At 36.2% G+C, this 26,270-nt stretch overlaps 2 protein-coding genes across 18 annotated transcripts in view; one reads left to right on the top strand and one right to left on the bottom strand.

Annotated features, from left to right (window-relative positions):
* Nucleotides 1–7,333, top strand: part of CCDC66 (coiled-coil domain containing 66) — a 50,431-nt gene extending 43,098 nt beyond the window's left edge. For all 10 annotated transcript variants that reach the window (XM_027039033.2, XM_027039032.2, XM_027039029.2 and 7 more), the window contains 5 exons: nucleotides 1,687–2,174; nucleotides 2,757–2,797; nucleotides 3,561–3,802; nucleotides 3,986–4,110; nucleotides 5,494–7,333. In XM_027039033.2, coding sequence (XP_026894834.2) covers nucleotides 1,687–2,174; nucleotides 2,757–2,797; nucleotides 3,561–3,802; nucleotides 3,986–4,110; nucleotides 5,494–5,580 — 983 coding nt within the window. In that variant the 3' untranslated portion in view covers nucleotides 5,581–7,333. The remainder of the gene's footprint in view (nucleotides 1–1,686; nucleotides 2,175–2,756; nucleotides 2,798–3,560; nucleotides 3,803–3,985; nucleotides 4,111–5,493) is intronic.
* Nucleotides 6,761–26,270, bottom strand: part of TASOR (transcription activation suppressor) — a 50,300-nt gene continuing 30,790 nt past the window's right edge. The window contains exons 14-24 of one of the 8 annotated variants that reach the window (XM_027039023.2): nucleotides 25,331–26,032; nucleotides 21,647–22,053; nucleotides 20,252–20,393; nucleotides 18,925–18,984; nucleotides 14,666–15,477; nucleotides 12,436–12,558; nucleotides 11,496–11,655; nucleotides 10,608–10,716; nucleotides 8,697–8,875; nucleotides 8,366–8,530; nucleotides 6,761–7,489 (exon numbers count right to left, since the gene is read on the bottom strand). In XM_027039023.2, coding sequence (XP_026894824.1) covers nucleotides 6,957–7,489; nucleotides 8,366–8,530; nucleotides 8,697–8,875; nucleotides 10,608–10,716; nucleotides 11,496–11,655; nucleotides 12,436–12,558; nucleotides 14,666–15,477; nucleotides 18,925–18,984; nucleotides 20,252–20,393; nucleotides 21,647–22,053; nucleotides 25,331–26,032 — 3,392 coding nt within the window. In that variant the 3' untranslated portion in view covers nucleotides 6,761–6,956. Of the gene's footprint in view, nucleotides 7,767–8,365; nucleotides 8,531–8,696; nucleotides 8,876–10,607; nucleotides 10,717–11,495; nucleotides 11,656–12,435; nucleotides 12,559–14,665; nucleotides 15,601–18,924; nucleotides 18,985–20,251; nucleotides 20,394–21,646; nucleotides 22,054–25,330; nucleotides 26,033–26,270 lie in introns of all 8 variants that reach the window. The other 7 variants (XM_027039026.2, XM_027039025.2, XM_027039021.2 and 4 more) reach the window with 7 other exon arrangements.

Below are 26,270 nucleotides of genomic sequence, written 5' to 3'. Positions count from 1 at the left end.
TACCCACTATGAGAGTGATGCAGGCTGGGCAGCCTTACTGTGGATTGGTCCTAAAGCATGTCCAGCCTGGAATAACACACCTAGTAAGTGTACAAAATAAGAGAGCAATAGCTAGAGTTAATTTTTTTAAATGTGAACACAAACCTTTTTTCATGACCTAATTATGTATTTAAAATTTTAATCTTGAGTGAAAGAAAACCTTTTAAAAGATTGTTCAACTGGTCCCATAGCTGTTACAGCTGAACACATCACTAAACATGTAAGTTGTAAAATTTCAGATGTTTTTTTGAATGAACTGTTCCTGACATTGTGTGTGATTCAGGGATGATCTGCAGGCCGAGTATAATGGTATATGAGATCTATAGATCTAAATACACAAAATGCAATGTGACTTATATCAGTAGCAACATTTCCCTAAAAATTTGGTTCCAAGGAGGGAGGTATAAAAGAAATTTTCCCAGCACTTTTGGGGTGAAGACAGAAGGACGTTTTCCAGATCCTGTATATTTTTGTATGTTGTTAATTTCAAAACAAGTTACCAGAAAAACTTAACATGTCAGAAGAAATTTTTTACATTGCTTTTGTGACACTTTTGTCAGTTACTGTTGTAGGGAAAATTAAATTAAGAGTTTTGCTCAGAAATAGATGTAGAAGATGATATTACATACGGCTTCTGTATATTCTAAATGAAAACCAGGACAGTCCTGTGAAAAGTTTTGTTTAAAAAATGGTCTATATTATGTGATGCTAAGAATGAATCAGCTTAAGTTTCAATCCATGCTGTGGCATGGGTGACCAAGGAATTATGCTGAGTAAATAAGCTGAGCATAGGGTTGGGGAGGAGTACGCAGACACACAAATATTACATAGTTCCACTTATGTGAGGAATCTAGGGTGGGGTGGACACATTCATAGAGATGGAAAATAGAGGTTGCTGGGGGTTGAGAGTGGAATGTGGAGTTACTGCTTAGTGTATACAGGGTATGTTTGGGGTAATGAAAGGGTCTGAAATTGTGCAGCCCTGTGGGTATGCTTGCTGCAGTGAATGGTACACTTAAAAATGGTTGAATGGAAGATTTGGAGAAATTGGAACACTTGTGCACAGTTGGTGGTAATGTAAAATACTATATAGTCACTATAGAAAACATAAAGAATTTCCTCAAATAATTCAAAATACAATTGCCATATGATTCAGCAGTTCGCCTTCGGGGTATATACCCTGAAGTCTTGAAGAGCTATTTGGACACCAGTGTTACCGCAACATTAGTCATGATAACTAAAAGGTGGAAGTAATCCAGATGTCCCTTAACAGATAAATAAAGTGTGGCATTTAGACACCTCTGATGGTATATATTATTCAGCCTTAAAAAAGGAGGAATTATGACACATGTACAGCTTGGATGAACTTCGAGAACATTATCCTAATACGAAACAAGCCTGTCCCAAAAAGACAAATACTGTAGGATCCTACTGACATGAAGTACTTAAGAGTAGTCAGATTTATAGAAACAAAGTAGAATGGTGGTAGCCAGGAGCTTCAGGCAGGGAGGGAGGAATGGGGAGTAGTTTAATGGGTATAGAATTTGTTTTGAAAAAACAAAAAACCCTGTGTAATACCTTTGAGAAAAAAACCTAAATTTTGTGTTACAACAATTAAAATTAAGCCTTTGAAGTTTTTCTTTTTAGATGACTTAAATACAGGAATGTTCACCAATGCAGAATCATGCTGTGGATCAGTAATAGAGAGGGAAATTATAAATTGTTCATCCCTTGAGATTCCTGCAGAATTTAGTGAACAACTTCACACTAAGAAAGACAAACAGGAACTAACAAATCAGGATAAAGGAGCCAACTTAGAAAAAGAAAACAGTTGGTATAATGATCAGTGGAATGAATTCACAAGGACAGAGAAAACAAAACCAGTGAGGAAAGGTCTTAAAAGGCCCGACTGGAATATAAATAAGCCACTCAAAAGGTATATTCCAGCATCAGAAAAGTACCCTAAACAGCTTCAAAAGCAGAGAGAAGAAAAAAAAGTAAGAAGGCAGATGGAACTGCTTAATTTGGTAGAAAGAAACAGTCCTGGACACCTCTCTCAAAATAGAGGGCCTTCACCAGTTCTTCCTTCATCTCAAGAAACTGAGCCAAGGTTCAGGTGGCATCTAATCAAAAAGGTAAAACTCCTCTGTCTTAAAATATATTTTGAAGTATGTATTGATGTTTCTAGATTGAAAACCAGGTTCCCCACATGCATGTTTTGACAAGGCTGTTCTGTATCTGAACAAGAGTTTAAGAAATGTGCTTTAGTTTATAAAGGATTGTTAAACTATGGCAAATCCATCAAGTTTTATAGGAACATAGCCATGTTCATTCCTTTATGAATTGTCTGTGGGTGGCTTAGAGTGGTTGCAAGAGACCACATGGCCCACAAAGCTAAAAGTGTTTACTGTCTGGCCCTTTACATAAAAACTTGACACTTAAACCCTGTCTAGATTAATGCTGTTCATTATTCCATTATTCAAATAGCTACTCAGAATTCTTGTTTATAGTCCATATTGACAGAGGGTAATTTTACAAGGTCACGTATTACTGTATTGGTTCCCTGTGACTGGAAAAATACAAAATCTCTATCCCATCATCCAGTATCTGTTATTCAAATATTATCCTCAGATTATTTCCACAAGTAATCATCAGAAGTATTTGTGGGTATATAAGGCAAATACTGTTACTCCTTTGTGCATTTATCTATCTTTTAGGAAGAAGATCCTCTGAAAATTAATTCTTTCAGCAAGGAAAGGTATGTTACGGACTGGATGGATTCCACAGCTACTTAGTGCTGTGTATATGTGGTAAAGAAATACACAATATTTGCTGAGAATACAGTTGAGATGAAAACATGAGCATGTATGAAGTCAGTAACTGGAGGTCAGACTTCCATGTGAGGCATAGAGGTTTAAGGGATATGTGGCTGGCATTTTACCTAAAATTTGAAGGCCCAATTTGGACTGGGCCTAATAAACATCCTGGGTGGGAACGTAGGTAAGGTATTGTTGTCTGCAAACTTAGCTAAAATAGTTGGAATTTCCAGTTATGTCAACAGTGGAATAGACATTGTACTTGGATGAAAAAATGACTAGTAGGGATAATGAAAAATTCAGTTAACCAGTAGGAGATTTAGATTGTTAGGAATTTGATTCTGTGCCTTTGAACCAGATGGTTTAGAGTTCTGTCAGAATGTGGCTCTAATGAGTTTAGTTCAAATGGTAAGTATATTATTTTATGCTAAATTATCTCAGGAGAAACATTAGGCTTACATTAACCCAGCTAATGTTGATCGCCCTTTTTTCCTCTATGCTGTATATATCCTTGCCAAGTAAAAACTCATCCTATTCTGTTGCTATTTAGGGAAAGTATCCTAGAACTCACTTCTGTACATAGTGTTCCTAAAGGTTTTACATTTAGGATAAATTGAAATGTGATTGAAGAGCAGATATACTTTAAAATGCATAATTTTGCATTAAATCTTCTTAGTCCTTATTGTGCTTTTTTGAAAAACACAGGTCTCCATCACCACCACCAGTTCCAGTGGTGAAAAACAGAACACAACAGACTCAGACACTAAACAGTAATTATGAAAGAGAGAATCTGATCTTAGAAGGCAGTCAAACAGAAACATCACCTGGGGTTTCTGAACCATCCCATTTTATCCCCTATGTCCGAACCAATGAGATCTATTACCTTGATCCAGATGCACCACTGTCTAGGCCTTTAACCCAGGATCTTCAGTACCAAAATCCACATGGTAAGTAAATTCAAAATCCAGATTAATATTCTTGCCCTTAGCCAGGAGAGGTATAATTTCCATTTTGGGGTGCATAACTAAATTTTTAATTGAATATGTAAGCTTATTAATGAATCCTTAGACTAAGATAGGGCTGTATCATATTAGAGTTATATTTAACATACTACTTTCATCTGGCTTCAGACTGTGACCAAGAACAAGGACAGCTACTTGACTTTGGTGTCAGGGACCCACTTCTTAATCCTAACTTGTTGAAAAACAGGGATCGACAACAAGCAATCCTTAAGGGACTATCAGAACTGAGACAGGTATGATGAGCTTTTTCACCAAGTGTGGATGTAACTGTTTGATGGAGGGCTGTGTGTTGGATCTTAAGCAGGCTCCATGCTCAGCGTGCAGCCCGATGCAGGGCTCAATCCCACAATCCTGGGATCATGACTGGACCCGAGTCGAGAGTTCAACCGACTAAGCCACCCAGGAGCCCCTGGAAGGCTGTATGTTGGAATGGCTGTGTCTTACTTACTTACAAGTGCCTAATTGGTTACATGATTTATGTCACTTCTCCCACATAAGAAATTCACCTGTGTATTAACCTTGAATGGAAATAAGATTTGCCATTTTAAAAATCTTTCCAGTATGAAATCATGAGACAGTTCTAATATTAAGACAATTTTATTGAATGGAAAAAAAAAGCATACATTTGAAAGGTAAAACATGATAAATAAGGCCCTAAAACCAAAAGCAGAAAATACACAATTATGCTTTAATAAACTCTTAGTAATGCAGTTCACGTTTTTTTAATTGAATGTGTTGGCAGTGTTCAGAACAGAACAGTGATCCAAGTCCCAAAGAATAATATAATCCAGTGTGAAATTATACATGTAACCTTACTCATCAGACTACATCTTTTCTTCCCAGACCAATTATTGTCAGATAAAAATAAAATCTGGTAACATACACACTATTTTAAGGCTATAACCTTTTTCTATCAGGAAAAATAAACTGCCACTTTAGAAGTGCCCTTTTCCATGTCCAGTCATTTGCTAATGCCTCTTGCATTTCAAATTGTTGATTGAACAGTTGCTTACTAGTTCTCACAGAGCTAGAAAATCACCCATACTAACAGAATTATGTAGAAAGTATCCTTCAGTTCTCCAAATGCTAGCTTTGGCTACATGTAGATTGAGTTATGTAACAAGCAGTAAATATTTTCAATTTTCCTTTAAAGTGACAAGGCACTTAATAGAGGTAAAAGTTGTGAGGTCAAGAGGCAGGAATATATATGATTGTACACAGTGACCCACCTGTATAGTAGCCACGTCTTATTTCAGCAGAGCCTTGTCTAAGCCACTAAGGTTAGTGCAGTCAAGATAAACACGGGATGTTCGGGGAGACTCCTTCAGTGTGTCTCATTACCATTTTAAGAGCCATGTCATTGGGGAGACTTTGCTTTACAAGTTAGTCATCCCTCTTGGTTTTTATCCTAAGAAGGTAATCCTGGGTATACAACATCCAAGTGAGTAAGTTTTTTGAGTGGTTCAAAATTCAACATGACAAGCTATGGCTGAGTAATGGAATTTATTATAGGTTTTCAAAGTAAATAGAATTCTGGGTTAGCAGGGCTGAAATGTAAAATAGGAATAATTTGCAAGTCTGCTGCACACCTCACTAACATATTAATGTGATTTCAGGGCCTTCTCCAGAAGCAAAGGGAGTTGGAAACTAATCTCATGCCTTTAGCTGCAGATCAAGAAGAGAATTTTAATTCTTCGTTTTAAATGTAGAAAATCAAATCCTTCACGTTTGTTGTCTTCTAAATTATAAAATGTGTTCATTGCATAACTGTATTTTCCAAATAACCTAGCTTTATTTTAAAAATGCTTATTTAAAACTTGTACATTATGTAGTACAACACTGTGTATATATATATATATTTTACAATAAAACGGACATTTTTTGTAAAGCTTAGTAAAGAAAAAAAAAATTTCTGCTCTATCACAATCTAGGCATTTAAGTCCTGTAAAAACACTTTCCACTTACCTTACGACAGGTTTCTGACCTGTTCACAGACAACGTTCTTCTACACTTATGAAGCTTATTACTAAGATACCACTTAGGTATTTTGTTCTATAAGAAGATTTGAAAGGTTAGAACTCAGATTCTAAGTTCTTCTGAAGGGCGGGCCCAAAGGAAGGTCTGACTTAACACATCCCAACTTTTACTAGAGTAGCTGATTTGGTATTTCTTTTCTCTAAATCCTTTTTTTTTTTTTTCACTTGTGGAAACTGCATTTTCAAAAACAGTTTGCAATTGTAATGCAGGCAGTTATTACCAATATAGTTTTAAAACTGATCGCCATATACTTTGTGAATTTGGAGTTATTTTTTAGAACAGCACTTAAGTGTTTAACACCTCAAAAAATATACTTACATTTTGCTAAGACTACCAATTTAAAAATCCATAGCAAATTTGTTCAATGCCTTTAATAAACCTATCTTTTGAAATAGGAGACTGAATTTGAGTAAGTCAAATTTCACACTAAGTACTGAAAATCGTTAATTATCAAATACCCTCGAATAAAAGGTTGAGCAAAATTTTAGCAACAGGCAATTTTTACATGGCTAAGCTTAAAGATAAAAATAATGCTGCCTGGTATTAAGTCCTAGGTCTTAAATCTTGAGGTATTGACCCAAATCCTGTAAATATCTATTGACATCACTGGCTTATACCTGTATAAAAACACTATACAAAAGCTTAAAATAAATACAATAGTTGACTGATATGTCATTTCAGCAAAAGTAGCTGGTATCCTGACAGAGGGGGGGAAAATGTTATTTACTATGGTTTTGCAAATATCTAATTTTATGTATAAAACAGGCTTCAATTTGAAGTCTAAGTACAGGTGACATATAAATGTAAAACTTAAAAGTGCCAACATGAGATAATTCAAGTACAATATATGTTAAAAATATATATATTTATTTCAATTTTCAGATGCTTCAACTGTTACAGGCCATCATGATTTAAATAAAAGGAAAAAAAACATTTGAGAAAGGACAAGAAACCTTTTGTTTAGAGAATGAAATATAAATTGTTATTTCACTTATAAGAAACAAAGTCCATAACAACCTGTTTCAAAAAAAAATTAATATAATTATTTCTCTTTTGAAAACGGCCTGGAAGAATCACTTTTCCCCCAACTTAATGGAGATGGAGATTTATCTCTATCCAAGCTTGGAGTATAAGCAGATAAAAAGTAATTTTCACTTTCTTGAGACTGACTTGATGAAAGGGCATATGGTGTCCCCAAAAATGTCTGATGAGTGAGAACGTTAAAATGACTAAACTGATGGGACATATGTAATTGACTGTGATAAACCTGAAAGCTGCTATATGCATCTTGTTCAGTTGAACTGCTGTTCTCTCCTTCAGAGCACACTAGAGCAACAGAAGCTCTCTCTTCAGAATCAATCTGACAAGTCTTATCTTCTAATAAACTTTTTTGCACGTCAAGAGACGATTGCAACTCAATTTGAATATTCTTATTTTGATCTGTTCCACGTGATCCTTTGGTCTCTTTCGCCAATATTTCTGAATGAAAATTGCTGCATACTTCTATTTGTGAGATTTCATCCCCTGAATCCAGAGACATATCCTCTTCATCCTTTTCATCGTTTTCTAAAAGAGCTACATTTAAAAAACAAAAAGTCCTCCTCTATTGAAATACACAATTTGTTTAAGTTTTAAAATTATACACTACTCACACAATATAACGCGTCAGGGTCTGCAAGTCCACAATCCCTTAAAGCTTGGTCTTCTGCCACAAGTTCACTTAGTCACAACACTCACACTAGGTGTGAATGTCCAGATAATCCGATGCTAAAAGCTTCTGCGAAATGTGTTCACGTTTAATGTTGGGAAATCCCAACTCCCAGCTCCAAAGGGGTTAATGTCAAAACAGCATCTAAAGTTATACGGTAATTCAGTATTTGACAAGACAAATAAAAAATAAAAATTTTGACATCTAGCTTCACTGGATTATGACTAAACCAGTTCTATCAAATGTTTGATCATCTCTGCTTTTCCTCAAAAACAAATTACATCTTTCATTTAACATAAAACCTGGAACCAAAGCAGAGGCCATCTCACAAAAGACTAAAGCTATGGATATCCCTTACTACCTTGTAATTAAATTGCTTTATACATCTGGGGAGATTTAGTAGCCCAATGCTAAATCCCCATTATCTGGTGTCCTCCTTTTAAAAATAGAACCCCTTTGCTGACAACAGCAGCCAATAAAAGCTTACAAACCCTCGAGAAAATGCCTACTCTATAGTATGCGACACAGTAACTCTTAACAGCTTGTAGTGATTACAGTATAAATGAGCAGATTTTGGGGATGCTAAGTATAAAAATCATAGGTGCCTTGAAATACTTTCCCTGAAGCTATTAACACTGAGGGTGAGTAGTTTCAGGACAGGCATTTCGTTATATGAAAATGAAACAAAACCGTTCCTCTTTTTCTGTCTGCCTTAAAGAAAAGGAAAACTACTGAAAAGTTACCTGACTGCGACTCAAGATTCTCATTAGCACCAAGCAGTGGAAGGTTTTCTTCTGTGATTGAGTTGTGATAGCCCACAAGATTTTTAAAGTTGTGCATAAAGTCTTCAGTAGTTGCAACCACTATTCCATTATCTGTATAACTGGAAATCATCTTGATATTCTTTTCTAAATTAAAAACAAGTTTCTAGTATAAAACACTTGAAACTATACATGGACAAATGATGGTGCCTGCCCCCATTCCCCATAAAAGTGCTCAACACCTACCACAGGCCCAGAAAATCCTTGCATCCACACCTACATTCACAATAGGAAGCTTAAGGGCGCTCTTTACCTGTTAAAAAGACTATGTGTCTTTGCTGTACGTTCTGAGCCTGAAGTCTGATGAGGCAATCCAATTCTGGTGCATTTCGAGTTTGTGAATCACAATTGTGGTACGACAGAATTTCAACCAGATGCTTCTTCTGATAGACATTCAGAAGCGTCAACAGACTTAGAGCTTTAGCATTCAATCTGTGAAATTAAATAGTTCGATATCCGGATCTGCATTTCTACAGTATGGAAATTTTTGCTTCAAATTAAAACCATAATTTCTCAATTGAGGCAACTAATGACAACTGCACTACTTAGTTCAGTGCCTAGTGAATGGGTTTCTCCTAGGGGAGAGAGGGGAGCAGGAATTGTGCAACCTACATGTAAGTCCAGGGGCTTCATATGGGTGTAAAAGCCTGAGAGCCGGCTATTCAGCTTAGGCTAAAAAATCTCAGTTGTTTTACTTAATAAAAAACAACAGTTCCCTTTAACTTTACTAATTTAGAACTTGAATGAAGGACACAGAAGGACAAAAAATATATATAAATATCTCCTTCAAAAAAATACATGGCTCTAAGCTGTTTCTACACCTCCAAGCACAAGGTAACAAGTGGTAGAAATTACTGACTACTGTCAGGAAGATAAAGGTACTAACTTTGTACCAAAGTTACACCTGTGGGCCTCACGGTTATCTGGTATACAAAAGTAAGGCTTTACTGATGCCTATTTCACATGATTTGAAGATAAAACAAGTTTCAAAAGAGTGAATTACTACAAAAAGTTACTTTTCAGTTATTTAAGCCTGAATTTCCTTCTTAAGTGTACCATGGGATTAGAAGGTATTAGGGTATACAAAAAAAAGTGTTTTGTAGTCTGCTTCAGAAATGCTGGCTGACAAAATGTAGGTTTTTTTTTTAATTTTGAGAGAAAAAGTGTGAGTGGGGGAGGGGCAGACAGAATCCCAAGCAGGTTCCACACTCAGCGAGGAACCAGACATGGGGTTCCATCTCACGACCGTTTATTTTAAAAAAAATTTTTTTTTCAACGTTTTCAATTTATTTTTGGGACAGAGAGAGACAGAGCATGAACGGGGGAGGGGCAGAGAGAGAGGGAGACACAGAATCGTAAACAGGCTCCAGGCTCCGAGCCATCAGCCCAGAGCCTGACGCGGGGCTCAAACTCACGGACCGCGAGATCGTGACCTGGCTGAAGTCGGACGCTTAACCGACTGCGCCACCCAGGCGCCCCTCACGACCGTTTAGATCACAACCTGAGCCAATATCAAGAGTCGGACAATTCACCGAATGAGGCACGCAAGCACCCCTGTAGAACAGAAGTCTTAGTCTCTCAGATCCCTAATTATGTAAATATACTATATGGACTCTCTAGTAGGAAGATACAGTATCCAAAACTCCTCTATCATTTGTGAAGCCTCTCAAGCTGACTAGTGTTCTAAGGACCACTGGGTATGCTAGAAATCACCTATTTCCATAAATAAATGTCCTAATCACAAATCCCCTTATGTCGGGATTAATCCTTGTCTCAGTATGTATGCGCCTCACTAGATTAGCTGCCTATATTAGTCCTCAGTTGGGAAAGAGTCTGACCTAGTTGGCATATACAGTTTGGTAAAAAAAAAAAAAAAAAAAAAAAAAAAAAGCAGACTATTCCCTCTTGATTATTCTAAATCCCAACTGGCAAAGATGAAAACCATTTTACCTATATACATAACTAGAAACTAGAACTTCAACTTAAGAAAAACTCTACCTAAATAAGAATACTACTTCCAAATAGGCTAGAATTATATCTACATTCCCTTTATGGCTGGCTAAAGATACCTGTGAAAACTGAGCAGCATCGATGATAATCTATAAACACAGAAAAATAAAATTTTAAATCAGCAACCATTATACAGTTATTTTTCAAATCTTACCTGCCCAATTCCTTTAGTTTTTTCTGAAATTTACAGTGGACTTTCCATTGCCATTTTCCTTCCGGAGTACTAAGTTCTTCGAGGAATGTCAAAAAATTTTTAAGGTTTTCTGTTAGAGATAACAAAGTTCATCTTAAATTCAATAAATAATAGTCAATCCACAACTGAATTATGGAAGAAATTTTTGTTGATATTATATAGAAATGTCTACTTTCCTTTTTTGTTTTTTATTTTACTTTGTTTTTTTAAAAATATATGAAATTTATTGTCAAATTGGTTTCCATAAATGTCTACTTTCCTATGTAGTGTTGCCCCCCACTTTTTTCCCTCTGAGGGAGACAGATCTATACATACTCTTAGATTTAAGAACATCTACATAAAAAAAAAAAAGAACAGGATGATAACAGTAACAAAGCAGAAGTGATACAAATGCAGTAGGAGCAGGTAGCCTTGCTTTATACCAGATTTAGAGGAAATTATTTGCAAAGACTAAGAGAAAAGAAATTTGAGGCAATAAAACCTCAAGAAAACGATGAAAATGTATTAGTTATCTGTAATTGGCAGAATGGACAATACATTTAAAAAGCGTGAGTCACTGAGGTGCCTGGGTCGCTCAGTCAGTTAAATGTCTGACTCTTGGTTTCAGCTTAGGTCATGATCTCAGTTTGTGGGATAGAGCCCTGCGTCGGGCTCTGCACTGACAGTGTGGAGCCTGCTTGGGATATTCATTCTCATTCTCTCTCTCCCTCTGCCTCTCCACTGCTCGTATGTGCTCTAGCTCTCTCAAAATAAATAAACTTTAAAAACAAAACACAAAAGCATGAGTCATTAATCAGAAAAACCTAGAAAAGACAGAAGTTCATACTTGAAAGAATGCACAAATCTTACCAATTGTGATAACTTCTGGATTTAGAATGGATTCATCAGACACGATAAAACCTCCAGATACAAATAATTCATTGTATGTATGATTTTTAACATCATCCAGACTATCAACACCAGCAAAACTAACACAAGGGAGCTTCTTCAAAGTCACCAAGCCAGGTACCTATTTAAATCCCAAAACAAAAACAAATAAAGAATGAAATGGTTAAGACTCAAGTGTGAAGTGACCTACAGGAAAAGTCTAACAAAATGCACTACAGCTCATCTATATTAGTGTGTTGCTTCTGGAAAGCCAAGCACAAAAATAATATTCCCAACATGTTCAAATACATAAATCAACATTTATGTACTCGGTGAATACCGTAAACAGAATGCTCTAAAGAAAAGGTACCTACAAACGGACTTGGAAACAATGATATAGGCCAACCTGTCTGGCCCTGTGAGTGCAGGCAGAATTCAGAGGGCAAGAGCCTATGGTACTGGAACAGTCAGGAAAGCCTTCAAAGGGCAGTAGGACTTGAGACAAGCTCAGAAGACTGGGTGGGGTTCCTCCAAATGCAACGGAAAGGGGAAATGATGTGGCAGAGAGAGGGTACAAACAGGTTTTACCTGGGACATACGAATGAAAAGGACAATGTAAAGAGAGTGAACAGACCCACTGACATTCAAGGAGTCAGTATTCCTAGTCTTGATGAGTGACAGGGAGGGTATGGGACATGCCGCAACTTAAAATTTTGCAAAGGTACAAACTTGATCACAAACTGATTCACAGAAGGATCATTAGGTCTCAAGCCCTAAATCTACCAACCTTGAAGTTTTCTCTCTTTTCAGACCTTACAAGGATATTTTAAAAACAAAGAGCTTTAGTCTCAAAGGCAGTAAGATTTTAAAATAAGGGAGTTTTTATAGCCAAAATAATAGTGAATTTGACTTAATATTCTACCTTGTGAATGAAGCCTGCAATGTCTTCATTCTGAATAATAATCAATAGTTTATCTAGTTTTGATCTTCTTTCCAAAAACTGTTCTGGATGACATTCTGTATTGCCTAATTTGATAAGATATTCCTGTTAAAGAAAAAAACTAAATCAACATTAAGAAGTTTTTTTTTTGTTTTTTTTTTTTTGCAAATATCCATTTAACACTACAAATGCAAGATAAACTGGCAAGTGTAATTACTGTTCGAACACTAGCAATGATGACCTTATACTCTAGGGACCCCAGAGATCATCAAGTCCACTCTTCTTATAGAACAACCTATAGCTCAGAGTTTTAAGTGGCCAGTCACAATGTTACAATGCTATGCAGTGAAAACTAAGTAAATGTCAATGGTGGGTAATAGAACCATAAGAACAATGGTTAGCCAGGTTCTTAATACAGTTCCATTACTTATTCTGGGCAACCCAGAGTCCAATCATCAACCACTCCCTCACTCCCATTTTCCACTCCATTTAAGGCAAGCCCTTGGCTATTTGCAGCAAGGTTGCCAGTATACTCCTTTAGTTATAAAGCACTTTTCTTATTGTAGCTCATTTAATTCACAACAGTCCCAAAGTCATTCATACAGAGCTTCAGCGTATACAATGGCATTCACATACTAGTTAGCCATGTCTGTCAAGTTTATACCTTCAGCCGAAATAGACCCTCCCATCTAATTAATACCTCCCTCCATGTTGGTGACATGGTACTACCTTTCCAAGGACACATGGTGGTAGTACAGGCAATTTCCTTTGCTCTTTGCTTGCTGGTGGAATCCTGAAGTCTGAGGTAAACTGCAGGGTCCTAGAGGTCACATTCCTCTTTTCACAGATACAGGAGCAGATTAATTTTCTCAAGATTGGCAAGGCTGGTTAGATAGCCATTAAATCTAAACCCAGCTTGCCTCACAACCAGTCTACTGCTCTGTTAAGAACGGTCTACAAGTGTCACCCCCAAAGAGGATGTTTCTGTGTAGCCCTAAACTAAATAAAGCAGCGTCTTCTGTATTATTAGATAATTAAAGCTTCTGGGCAGATCTCAGAACAGCTTACAGTCAGGTAATGAAAAAGTAAATTGCTGTCTGACAGACCAGCTTATAATTTTTGGTCTTTTTACAGTAAGAAGTTTTAAAAGCAAGTTCATTTTAGGTAAGATGGGTGAACAGTCTGATCTCATCTTTCCAAGAAATCACACTGAGCACTCTTCCTCCCTCTTCATTTCCATGCCCTTCATGTTCTTATGGCTGCACTACATGAAACATGCTGACATCAAAGAGATCCCCAAACTGACAAAGGCTCAGGACATGTCAGCAGCACAGAGTTTCTGGGCCACTGTAGGCTACAAGGCCCTTATTTATAGTCCTTTCTGCTTCCTCTAACAACACAAACAGAAACTCATCATGGTAAGTAAATTCCATAAATGGGAGGAGGCATTTATTTTAAAACCTATGGTATTCCCTTAAGGAATTGAAATCCTGTAATTTAGTGAATGTTAATTGTTAATATGAAAACACTGATATAATTGTTACTGTGTTATAATTTACCTATCGTTACAAATGTTACATACTTATGCATCTGTATGCATCTGCACAGACACACGCAAGTGTTTTAAAAAATCACATACTTGAAACACTTGTCTTACTCTGTAGCTTCAGTAGAAAAAAATACACCTTGCAGTGAGGAATCTTCCATGATTGGGGAATCTTTCAGGATCATCATGTTTTTTGATCAAAAAGGCTATAAGGAATCCTGACATGACCAGGGTACCAAGAAAATGCCAAAAGATCACATATATCATGATTAGGTCATCCCTGGACAGTTTTTTCTATCTGATTGATAAAAAACCCATAAGAGGTAAACACTGATAGCTTCCTCTACTTCTCTGTATCTTTCCCTCCCCTTCATTAAAAACCCAAGTACAAAGCATTTAAAATCTCTGAATCAAGAGTTTAAAGGTATTTGCAGTGTGCATACAAATGGTCTTCAATACCACCCAATAAAACAAGATGTTAATCCTAAGATACTTAGATCACAGGTTCTAAATTTAATTGAACTTACTAGTTTTTTATTTCAGTCTGTATTAAATTACATAAGAAAGTATATCATCAACATTTAAAAACAAAAAAAAATCCATTTTATAGACATTAGACACAAGACAAGTTTATATAGCATTACTATTACCTTCTCATTTAGTTACCTTTATTTCTTTACAGAGCACACTCTCTTCTTCTTCATGAATATAAAATTTCACAGTATTTTTCTGGACATCTTTCATGATTTTAACCAAACTGTTAAATACTTCAGGTTCTAACTGGCTTATAAAATTTGAAAGAGCTGGTTGGGCAGAAATGTTTACATCACTGGGCGATTTTGTTGTTTCTTTTTCTACTGGTTCCCGTACAGTATCACCAGGTACAGTATGGTCAGAAGTCACCATTAGCTCTGTGGCATGGTGTGGCTGGTTCACTTCTACTTCGGTTAAACCCAAAGATGAAGAGGAATGCTGCTCACTGGAGTTGGTGTCTTTCAAAGGATCACTACAAAGTGGCTCAAGGAGCTGTTTATTGTTGAAGTCACTTGAGGAAATTGGGATGACGGGCTTTCCCAGAGGATTCAGTGCTATCTTAGTACCAGAATCATTAGGACTGACTGGTGGCAAATTCCCACCCTTGGCTGATGCTTTGATAATAATAGTATTTAGTTTCTCATGCAAGCCATCTACAAACTCCTGTACACCAGCTTTGGAAGTCTTAGAATATATGAACTCAGAAAGCCGTTTCATCTTCTCTTGTGTTGAAAAAATAGGTGTGGAAATTCTACTGACATATGAAACATTCTTTTGCTTCAAAATCTCTTCTATCTTCCTAGAAAAGAGACTGTACTCTCCTAACACTGTCCTCTCTGTGGTTTCACTCATTGTTGGTGGCTCTGCTGCTGGCACACACTGCTCCTCCACTGTCACCACCTGACCTGTCAACACGTCATCCTCAGTGGTGCCCTTTAGTGTGTCTGTAAATGGAGAGGATGGAAACTGGTAATCAGAACTTCTCTGTCTACTTATTACCCGGGGGTCGTTAGGAAAGGCCTCCTGTGGTGGCAGACACACCAGTTGTTCTTCTGGTGATTTCATACCTATATAGGAAGAGTTCATTATTGTAACAGCAATCCAAAAAAATAACACCTGAAAACACAAACTCATAAATAGGAATGTCAGATCAAAGCATATACTGAGAATTAATTACGTACTGGAAGGTAGAATAAGAATCTCAAATAATGATGTGAACCCTATTTTCTAAGTGCCCTACCTATGGCTGGTCTTTGGATTTAGGTAGCTAGAGTAACAAGTTTGGATGTTATTTTCCTTGATTCCTTTTGAAGTGTTTGAACAAATGCCAATTTGGAACTGGCAACAATACAAATTAAGTCATTTGCTTATTTCTGCTTCTCAGATCAGGAAAAGAAAGGCTCAAGAATATGGAAGAGGACATATTTCATATCTGCATTAACAGTTACACTCTTGAGATGAAGAGGTCATTCAGCTAACTACTGATTTTAATGGAACCATAACTCTGACTTTTGACAACCAGCACAATCCACAGATTATACTTTTTTCCCCAGAAATTCTAAATTCAAAACACAATATGGTTTTAAAACTACAGTTCAAAACAGACACCCTAAGTCCTTTTTTAAAAGGGGAAAATATGTTTAACAGCAATTTATAGTAATAACATTTTTAGGAAAAGAAAAAATCTTTGCCTAGATGATATTATACAATTTTATTTTTAATTTTCTTAGATCTTAGCAAATATTCCCCAACAAATTGCTATTGTAGTCTACAAAACGGTACCTCCATACGAAGAAGTGCAGGCACAAGTGTAGTCTTCAAAACCACGGTACTTTAAAGATATAGTGAATTCCCTATTCAAGTTTGCATCTAGGTGTGGCTGCATGCCCTCTCCACACACATTCAGTTTGGGTTTCCTCATATTCACACTTTTCTAAGGGCTTTAACAGCATCAGCAGCTGTCAGCTTGTGACATTTTTCCACCAATCTTGGTATTTACCATGAGCCACTCCACCCATTAACTACTGCACAGACACCTGTCAGCAAGACCACAACAGGTCTATAGGTAGAAGGGGAACAAAATAACCAATGCACCAAGATAAGAAAACTATATGAAACTGGAAACCAGAAAATTCAAGTTCCATAAATAACTCAGGAATACAAAACATCCTTCTTAAATTTGCAACATAGGGTTTAGTACACACACAAAATACATTTTAAATTCTATCTTACATAACAAATGGGTTGCAGAAGACTACCTATAATTTTTAAATTTCTGATTATGTATTATTTCAAGTGAAATAACCTGCTTCCCAAAATGTACAGCTGTAGTTCAAACCAATAAGCTTACACTTGAAGGGCTATGGATAAAAGGAATTTTTTTCTAAAGTGGAACAGAGCTTTAGGGGCGCCTGGGTAGCTCAGTTGGTTAAGCGTCTGACTTTGGAGCAGGTCACGATCTCGCAGTTCGTGGGTTCAAGCTTCATGTGTTTGTGCTGTGAAGCACAAGCTTCAAGCTGTTCAGCTTCTGTGCTGACAGCTCAGAGCCTGGAGCCTGCTTCACATTCTGTGTCTCCCTCCCTCTCTCTCTGCCCCTCCCCCTGCTTATGCATGCTCTCTCTCAAAAATAAATAAATAAACCTTAAAACAACAACAATAACAACAACAACAACTCTAGGGTCCCCTTAGTGGCTCGGTCAGTTTAAGCGTCCAACCTTGGCTCAGGTCATGATCTTGTGGTTCATGAGTTCAAGCCCCACATCAGGCTCTCTGCTGTCAGCACGGAGCTTGCTTCAGATACTCTGTCTCCCTCCCTCTCTGCCCCTCCTCTGTGCACATGTGCTCACACCCCCCTCAAAAATAAATATTAAGAAAAAAAACCCTCTAAACAAACCCCGCTTAAAAATGCAAATTATCATCACCGAATTCTATTTTGCACAAATTTCCCCTATATGATTCTAATTACTAACACTGACTTTATTATTTTAAAAAATGTCTTCATCGGTAAATGATTTAAAAGAAAAACACATAGATATCAAGAATAATGCATGTTTTCTACTGACATTCAAGCAATGCAGGATTTTAAGTGTGAGTAGTGAGTTCTCTAAAGGCAGCATCATTCAGGTATTTACACTATTAAGCACAAAATATAAAGATGGGTATGCCAAATAAGAGGACTGCAGATGCTGAGGGAGCATGGTGAAGCATAAACAAGATGCCCTGCTGCTTCTAATAAGAAAGAATTACTGACAGATAGAAAATAGATGAATTCCAGACATAATGTTGAGTGAAAGAGCCAAAAACAAAACAGGACATGTGTAGGTTCCATTTACCTTAATTAAGAACAGGTAAAAATAATCTATTGTGAAAGAAATCGGATTAGTGATTACTGTTGGGTCAGGGAGAGTACTGACTGGAAGCATACAAAAGAAAACCTGGGGTGCTGGAAATGGTCTACATCTCAATTTGGATAGAGGTAACATAAGTGTATGCACATGTAAAAATCCATCGAGCTGTGCACTAAAGATTTATGCACTTTATGTCATAGATCTGTTATTCCTGTTTTGCTTTTTGGGGTCATCTTTTCCTAGGACAAAGACGTCCTTGAAGAAAACTATTCAATCTTTTTCTAATCCCCAAAGAGAGGAAAACCATAAAGATCTACTAAAATTAAAAGTCACTTGGCTTTTCTTCAAAATTAAGAAAAAACAAAAACAAAAAAACAAACCACCACTGAAGATTTCTGAAAGAGTAAGACACAACGAAATGGAAACAAAAAAGTCCAACCACCAAACTCAAAGCAAGAAAACAATGCCTATGCCCATCTGCAGAGATGTTCAATTGACTGATCTCAGACAAAAGAATAGGTCTTCTAGGAACCAATGGCAACTAGCTAATCAGCAACATCTGTAATTGTTTCTGGAATCCCAAAATTTCCTAATCTCTTAATTACACTGTCTTATTTAAATAATTAGAAGAAGAACTGGGTCAAAAAAATCCAAGATTAGGAATAATGTACCTAAAAGATAAATGGCCTTAATCCTAGTAGTTTTTAAACTTAAAGAAACTTGAAGACTGCTTCTCATAGGATATTCTGCAGGAACAGATTAAGAAAAATATTCCAGTCTTCTGAAGTCGTCATATCAGATAGAATCACAGTATAGGCGAAGAAAACTTAACCTCTAAGAATGATTCAGTGACTTCTTTGAACACATTCTTTGTATAAGAATATTTGATACAAATCAAATGATTTAAATGCAAATATGAGATTGTCCAAATTTTCTGTCATTAACAGAACTTAATATGATGCCCTATTGATGGAGAACCAGAAATGCAAGTAGCAATTCTGAAGAAGGGCACATTGGGAAGAAAAGCAAAGGGAGCCTTCTCACCTGGTGTTTGTTTCTCACCATGTTTCCCCAGCTGGTCTTCTGGGCTTCTTGCATTCCCTCCTGAGGGAAAGCATCCATTAGATTTGTAGACTCTCTTCAGATATTGGTGATACCTATTAAGCACCTTTCAGACAACCCCAAATGCTAACAAATCCAAGTATTCCACCTTTTGCCTAAAATAATCCAGAAGGGTCATTCAGAAATAGCAAGTTGTTTCCCTTTCCGTTCAGGTGATGATAGAATATCAACACCTAGATGCTGTGCCTTCAAATAGCTCTGAACATCAACTATGAAGGTACCTAAATGAGGAGTGGTTAGGATAATCATCTTGAACTGCCTACTTTCTTATTGTTCCTCCTACTCAAGCCGATGTCTCCAGCTCCTAAGTATCAGCTACCTCTCTACCATCACTCCTGAGGCTCTTGCCCCCTCTGGTAAGGTACTAAGTAGAGAATGTGCTAAAGCCCATGGAAACTCATCAAGTTTTAGAAATTCTTCTCAGAGTCCTTGGAGGCCTTAGTAGCTTCTGGGTCACAAGCCAGTCTACTTACTTTTTAGCAAAAAGTTATTTGTTTTTTCTTTTTAAAGTTTATATAAAGGTCTAGGAATGGAAAAGATGTGCCCTGGGAATATTTCCAAAAATGCTTAGCTTACAAAGATGAGTAAGAACTTGGAATATTAAGAGTATGTATATATGTGTGTATATATGTATGTGTTTGCACAGAGAAATTAGAATACTGCAAAATGATCTTTCAACATTTGCTAACCTACATGGTTCAATAAGCTTTCTAGGGATTTTTGCATTTGATAATTTTAGGCCATTCTCTACAATGACCTAATTTCTCTAGGATAATCTAATATTAAGAAATTTCTTTCAAATAGATGAACCTCAACATGCCCACTTCTCAGATGATAGCTTGTTACAGTGAAGTCTGCTCTAATAATTTGAGAAGATAGTATTTAATCCGCTACCCCAAAGACCATCATTTCATCTCTGTCACTAGCTCACCTTATCAGAAACTCCATTTCTGTCAACAATTTTCATTTGGAAGTCTGCATGCTAACAACTCCATAGGAAGAGTAAGTATGTTTTAAATCCTTCTGATTTTATAGGCTGTTTTGCACATACTTGCTGATACTGACCAAAAACAGCAACACTCAATAATGAACAATTACATTGTTCAAAATAAGATACCAAGATGTCAGAGCCAAGTAAGATGAACCACCTAGTGACCCAAGAATGGAATCTAGAAAAGATGAAACCCATCAGGAAACTGGTCCCTAAGTAAAACCAAGCAAACCTAAGTCTCAGTATACTTGTTCTTACCTGTAATTGGAATCAGTTTCCAATGTATTTCAGTCTCTTCAACATCATTTGACTTAGATTGTCTGCGGAATCCATGTTCAATGGGAACAGTGGGACACAAACTGCAATCTTCAAAATTATTCATGCTAATTAAATTTGGATCCTAAAAATTAGAGTACACATTCAATAGCTTTCTTTTCAATTAATCTTTATGTCAAGAATAAACAACTATTTTTTCTTTCTTTCTCTCTCTCTTTTTTAAAATAGGCTCCACGCCCAACGTGGGGCTTGAACTCGCAACTCAAGATCAAGAGTTGCATGCTCCACCAACTGAGCCAGGCAGTGCGCCCCTAAACAACTATTTTTTAATAGCAAATCCACAAGCTTCAATCTAAACATTACAAAGGAGTAAGATCAACATGACAAAGTTGTAACTCTCTAGTCTTAAATTTAAACATAATTTGATGTTGATTTAGAGCAGAGGTTGGTAAGCTTTTTTGGTAAAGCACCAAATATTTTAGGCCTTGTGGGCCAGATACTCAGCTCTGCCACTGTAGTGCAAAAGCAGCCAGAGGCAATACCTAAGCACATGAGCATGGCTGTATTCCACAAAAAAATTTAGTTACAAAAATAGGCAATGGGCTGATGCTGCCATTGACCTGATTTAGAGTATTAAATATGTCAAGAAATGTTAAGAATTTAAGTTACATAAGTTACATATTTCCCCAAGTGGTCTTCTGCCATCAACCTCCTCTTAAAAAAAAAAAAAAATCCTAAAACTGCATGGAGAAAGCCTGGGGACATGCATACAACTTTTATTCAAAGACAGGGAAGAAATACAGGAGGAAAGAGGAAATTAGAAATAAGCCAGTAGGAACATGGTGCTATCCTATTATTATTATTCCCCAGAGATACAACCCCTTCTTGGAGGAGATAAGGTTACTTCTCAGCTAGAGATCAGTACTCTCTAAGCTTGTATCATAAACAAACTGGATGTCCTGTCAAGCAATGCTGAGTCACTTCAGAGGTAATCCTAAAGGACACTCACTTTCCATTCCTATTTGCATGAAAAATACAAAGTACCTAGTCTTGTTTGTGACACTGATGTACAGGCTGTGGTCACCTCATCTGCCTCACTTTCGGATTCTGGTACTGCCAGTAGAAAACTAATCTTTTGAGGATTCAACTTTATATATAAGCCTATATACATAATTCTCTAAGCAGGAAGGAAAACAACTACATCTACATTTATCCCTCTGTAACAGGGATAACTTAGAAATACTATCCTGGATACTTTCATTGTAAATGTGTAATTTCTTTTTGAAAGGGGAAAAAAAAACATTGAAACACACCTACATCCTCTTTCAGACACACATTCACAAAAGCAACAAAGGTAATCAAAAGACATATGCTTACTTCTTTCAAATGTAGTTTATGGTCAGTGCCTACTTCACTGGTAGAAACAGCAACAGGATACTTTAACAATGATGTATCAATTTCTAACAATGGGCTCTGAGTACCCTTAAAATGCACATTTTCAATTTTTGCACAAGTAGGCTGCTCATATTCTTTCTTATCTGCGGGAGAGTTCAACTCATACTCATGCTTTTGTCTCAACTCTTCATAGGCATCATCAGTGTTCAATCCTAAGGCTTTGTTGACTGTGTCTGTCAAGGATGCATCAGAATGACGTGCATTTGCTAGTGTTTCTGATAGCCAGTTAAACAGCCGATGGATGTCAGCAACACCGGAGTTAGAGGTATCTTGCTGCTGAGGTCTCAAATCAGCATCATGCCCAAGAGAGCCAATAGGCTGCAGAGACTCTGAAGGGAAAGAGAAAGAAAAACCATCTTTCAAAGTTAAGTTTGGAATGGTAGCATAAAAATTTAAAAAATCAAGTCTATTTAAAAATTATCATAAGACAGTTGTGGGAAGGAATTCAATCAAACCACTGGCTTAGACTGTATAAGAATATCCATCCCTTTCTTTACAGATATGACAGGTTCTAAAATTTTGCACAAAACTAAAATTTCCCATAAATGAAAGCTTATTTTCATAATTTGAAAACTGTATTAATGGAGAAATGAGCTCAGACATGCTGGTAGTATGAATAATATATATTAATACCTGTACTGTATTCACCTTAAACTCTATTACCAAAACCCCAAAGTCTATCAAGTGACTTGAAAACTATATAAAATACCTGTATACTTGTAATTTTGCAAAATGTTAGGAAGATATGCAGGTTACATTTAAATCTACTAAAAAACAAACCAGGACTATACCTACTAGATTTTGTCTTTAAGGTAATGACTGATATTCTTATAATCTAAAACCTTATTTTGAATGACTAGATTACTTAATTTCATAACAAAGCTACAAAATCATCCTGAAGAAATCTACACCAAACCTGCACTAAGAACAAAAAGCAATATGAGAGAAAACATGTTAAGACATGGTTCCAAGCAGATGTAAATCTGCGTAATCTGCACAACCATTATATTTAAAGCCTGCAAAAGGAATAGATGTTCAAAAGTCCCATGCTTTTAATGCTGAAGGAGGGTAAAGCCTGAGTAGATGTCATGATTTCCAATTTAGGCAGACAGAGTATATATAATGTACCATAGTATATATAATGTACCAAAAAAAAAAAGTTAGAAATAATATAGTATACACTGTATGATTCTAAATATATGAAATTATAAAATTATAGAAGTAGGAAAACTATTATATAGAGACAGAAAGCATTTCAGTGGTAGGGAGGGGTGAGATTACAAAGGAATACAAGGCAACATGTGGGAGTGATGGAAATGTTCTCTATATTGGAGTGGTGGTAACATAGCTATCAAAACTCATCTTTAAACTGTACACTTAAATGGGTACATTATACATAAATCATACCTCAAAAAGTTAATGTGAAAGAGGGTAGGGAGGTTAGGAGATTACCTCTTATTAAATGAGTAGATTCACCATCAAATCAAGGTGAGGGTATTTTAAAAGTTAAATCCAACCTTTAAATCTCTACTTTCGGAAATCAAAAATTAAAAAATCAAAATGACTAAAAAGAAACACAAATGAGGAACACCTAGAAATACAAGTCTGACTGTCGCTTGTTCAGTTTAACCTATCTCTTCTCCCTTCTCCCCTGCCCTGCTTCTCCTTAAAGTTATTATAATTAGCATGGCTTTCCCACCATTTTATTATTGATAAAGCCTGTCACCCACAACTATTTTTTTTACATTTTTAACAAAATTAGTCAATTAACAGCTAAAACAGTACTGAAATTTAAGTACCTTGACCATTATGTGCTCAGTGCTAGGAAACACAGTCAAGTTTAGGAACAATGTTTTAAAGTCAGTCACAAGTAAGTTATGGATTAAACATGGATTAGTGAACTATGTAACTTTAGGGGAAATTATTTAACTTCTCTGAGATGGTTTCCTCATCTGAAAAATAAGAATAATAATGTCTACCACTCAAGAACTAAATGAGTCCATAAATGTAAAGCACCTGGCACATAGTAAGCACTTAATTTTCAAGATACAGGTCAACAGTATGAGTGCAGATCACTAAATGTCAACAGGTTCAGCACAGCGTAAGCTAAAGGAAATGAAAACCGTCAAGGAAAAGAGCCAGAAAGCCAAGGAGGGATCAAGCAAAGATATGAGGCTTGAGATAAATCAAAGATGCTTCATACATGAAGAAAGAAAGAGAAGTAAACTGCTGACCATGACATATTCTGAGGAGAGAGATGAGCCCTAATCAAAGAACATGTGAAAAAAGAGTGGGAATCATGGTTATTCAGGCTGGACATGCCAGCCTATAAAAAAAGCTTTGAAAGACAAAAATACAGAAGCTAAGACTGGAAGATGATACTGAAGTGAGTGACAGATGCTAGGAAAGCCAGCCAAAGGTAAGAATAAGATGAAAATGTTGGAAAGAAAAAGAACACAGGTCAAGTGAAGAAAGAACACTTGAAAGACTGAAAACAACAGCACTGGCTAAAAAAACTTTATGCAATGATGGAAATGTCCTCTATCTGTGCTATTTCAATATGGTGGTATGGCTGATGAAATATATCAAGTATAAAGCATGAAATGAATTCTTACTTCATTTCAACTTAAACTTAAATAACAACACGTGGCTAGTGGCTACCATATGTGCAGGAAGAGAAGAATTTAAGGAAAGCAGGTAAGTAAAAAGTAACTGAGGATACAAACACAGATTGCTAGAATAGTACAATAAAGACATTGATTCAAATTAGTTCTGAGACCCACTGAATGCGAACACATACAAGTAAAACAGCTTAGTAAGCAACAGGAATGGAATACTGAGATCTGCCATAATCAATAAGAACAGCAGCAGCATTGCAAAATTCAAAGGTGTCTGAATGCAAGGAACACATTTCATGCTTGCTTTAGCAAAGATCTTAAAATTCTAGATGAAAAATGTTTTATGTTACTTGCAATACTGAAACACACAGTTTAGGGTCTCCCATTTCTGTCTTTTACTGTCAACTAAAACAAAATAAAGAAAAATAAAAAAAAATAAAAAAAAAAGAGAAGCCAAACATATTACTAGGCTCCTGGAGTGGAAAAAAAAATGTGTATGCATCAAAGAAACTTAATTTTAAAGCTCAGAAGGTTCCTTTCATTAAGCAACATGCTAAAAGAACCCAATATTCAATGTACTTTTCCAATTATACAATTAAAGGGATATAAAAGGACAAGAACTCCAATTAATAGAATAAGAGCTACGCATACTTATTTTCCTATCAGCCTAAGCTACACAATTCAGAAACCTGATGTCCTAAGGCAGTAGTTGGCAAATATTTTTTGTAAAGAACCAGACAATAAATATTTTAGGCTTCATGGGCCAAGCAGTCTCTGTCTCAACTCTGCCATTATAGCGTGAAAGCAGCCATATACACATAAATAAGCGTGGTTGTAGCCCATTGAAACTTTCTTTCCAAAAACAGGGGACAGGCTGGATTGGCTCTCAGGCTGTAATTTGCAGACCCCTGTACTAGGGGAAAGGACAGAACTACTTTAGTTTTGGTTGTTATTTTTATACTATATAAAAGCAACCTGATATTTTTACCTTCATATAGATGGCAATTTTCAGATAAATTACTGGTTTTGGCGAGCTTTCTCATATTTTCAGGTAGATCCTCAAGCTTCCTCTTCAAGACAGTTTTGCTTCTCATATCTTCTGTGTCTGAGTCCCCACCCACATTTTTTTTCCTACACTGAATTAAATTAATCAATTCTTTGACTCTATCCTTATCATAATCCAAAGAATGAGAGGACTTGTGCTTTCTAGGTATAATAGTTTCACCCCTTGAGTTATTTCGTTTTCCAAATTTCATTTTTGTACCATTCATTTCTTCTTCTTGGCCTTCATAATCTGAAAGTGGACTGAACTGTTGAAGTTTTCTATTTTCTTCAAAAAGCTCTTTTAATTTACAAATTGGTAACTGATACATTTCAGGCCGAAAAATATAGGCATGCAAACAATTATCAATATGGGATTTATTTTTTGGAGCTGAGTATAAGAATTTTTTATCATCTAATCGTGAATCGTATGGAAACATGATAAACTCTCGTTTACCTGAACCAAAACCTCGCTTAAAAAATTCATTTACATACTTTTCAACAACAGAATGAAAATTTATAGTATTCATATTTTTGAATTCCTTTCGACACTGAATCAAAGCAAACTGTAAAAACTGAGTTATTTTTAATACATCTGTCATGCTCTCATGTCTCTTCTGTGGTGCTGCATTAGTTGAACCTTTTTGTGCTGTAAACAAACAAAAAAGCAAACTATGTTAGCAAGCAAGAAATTAATCAAATACAGATCTATATGTTGTCAGAGAAATGCAATCATTCATACATTAACGATGAACCAAACTAGAAGTATGTACCCTAGTACATATATGTAATACAGAAATAGATGAATAGCGTGCTTCTAAAAACAGGCCAATAAGAAATTAAAACTAAAACAAAATTGCAGAACATATCTGTAAAGGGAAAAACCC

The sequence above is a fragment of the Acinonyx jubatus genome, chromosome A2, assembly GCF_027475565.1.
Source record: "Acinonyx jubatus isolate Ajub_Pintada_27869175 chromosome A2, VMU_Ajub_asm_v1.0, whole genome shotgun sequence".
Taxonomy (NCBI): Eukaryota; Metazoa; Chordata; class Mammalia; order Carnivora; family Felidae; genus Acinonyx; species Acinonyx jubatus.
The sequence above is the reverse complement of the archived record's forward strand: the minus strand, read 5'-3'. Positions and strand labels throughout refer to the sequence as shown.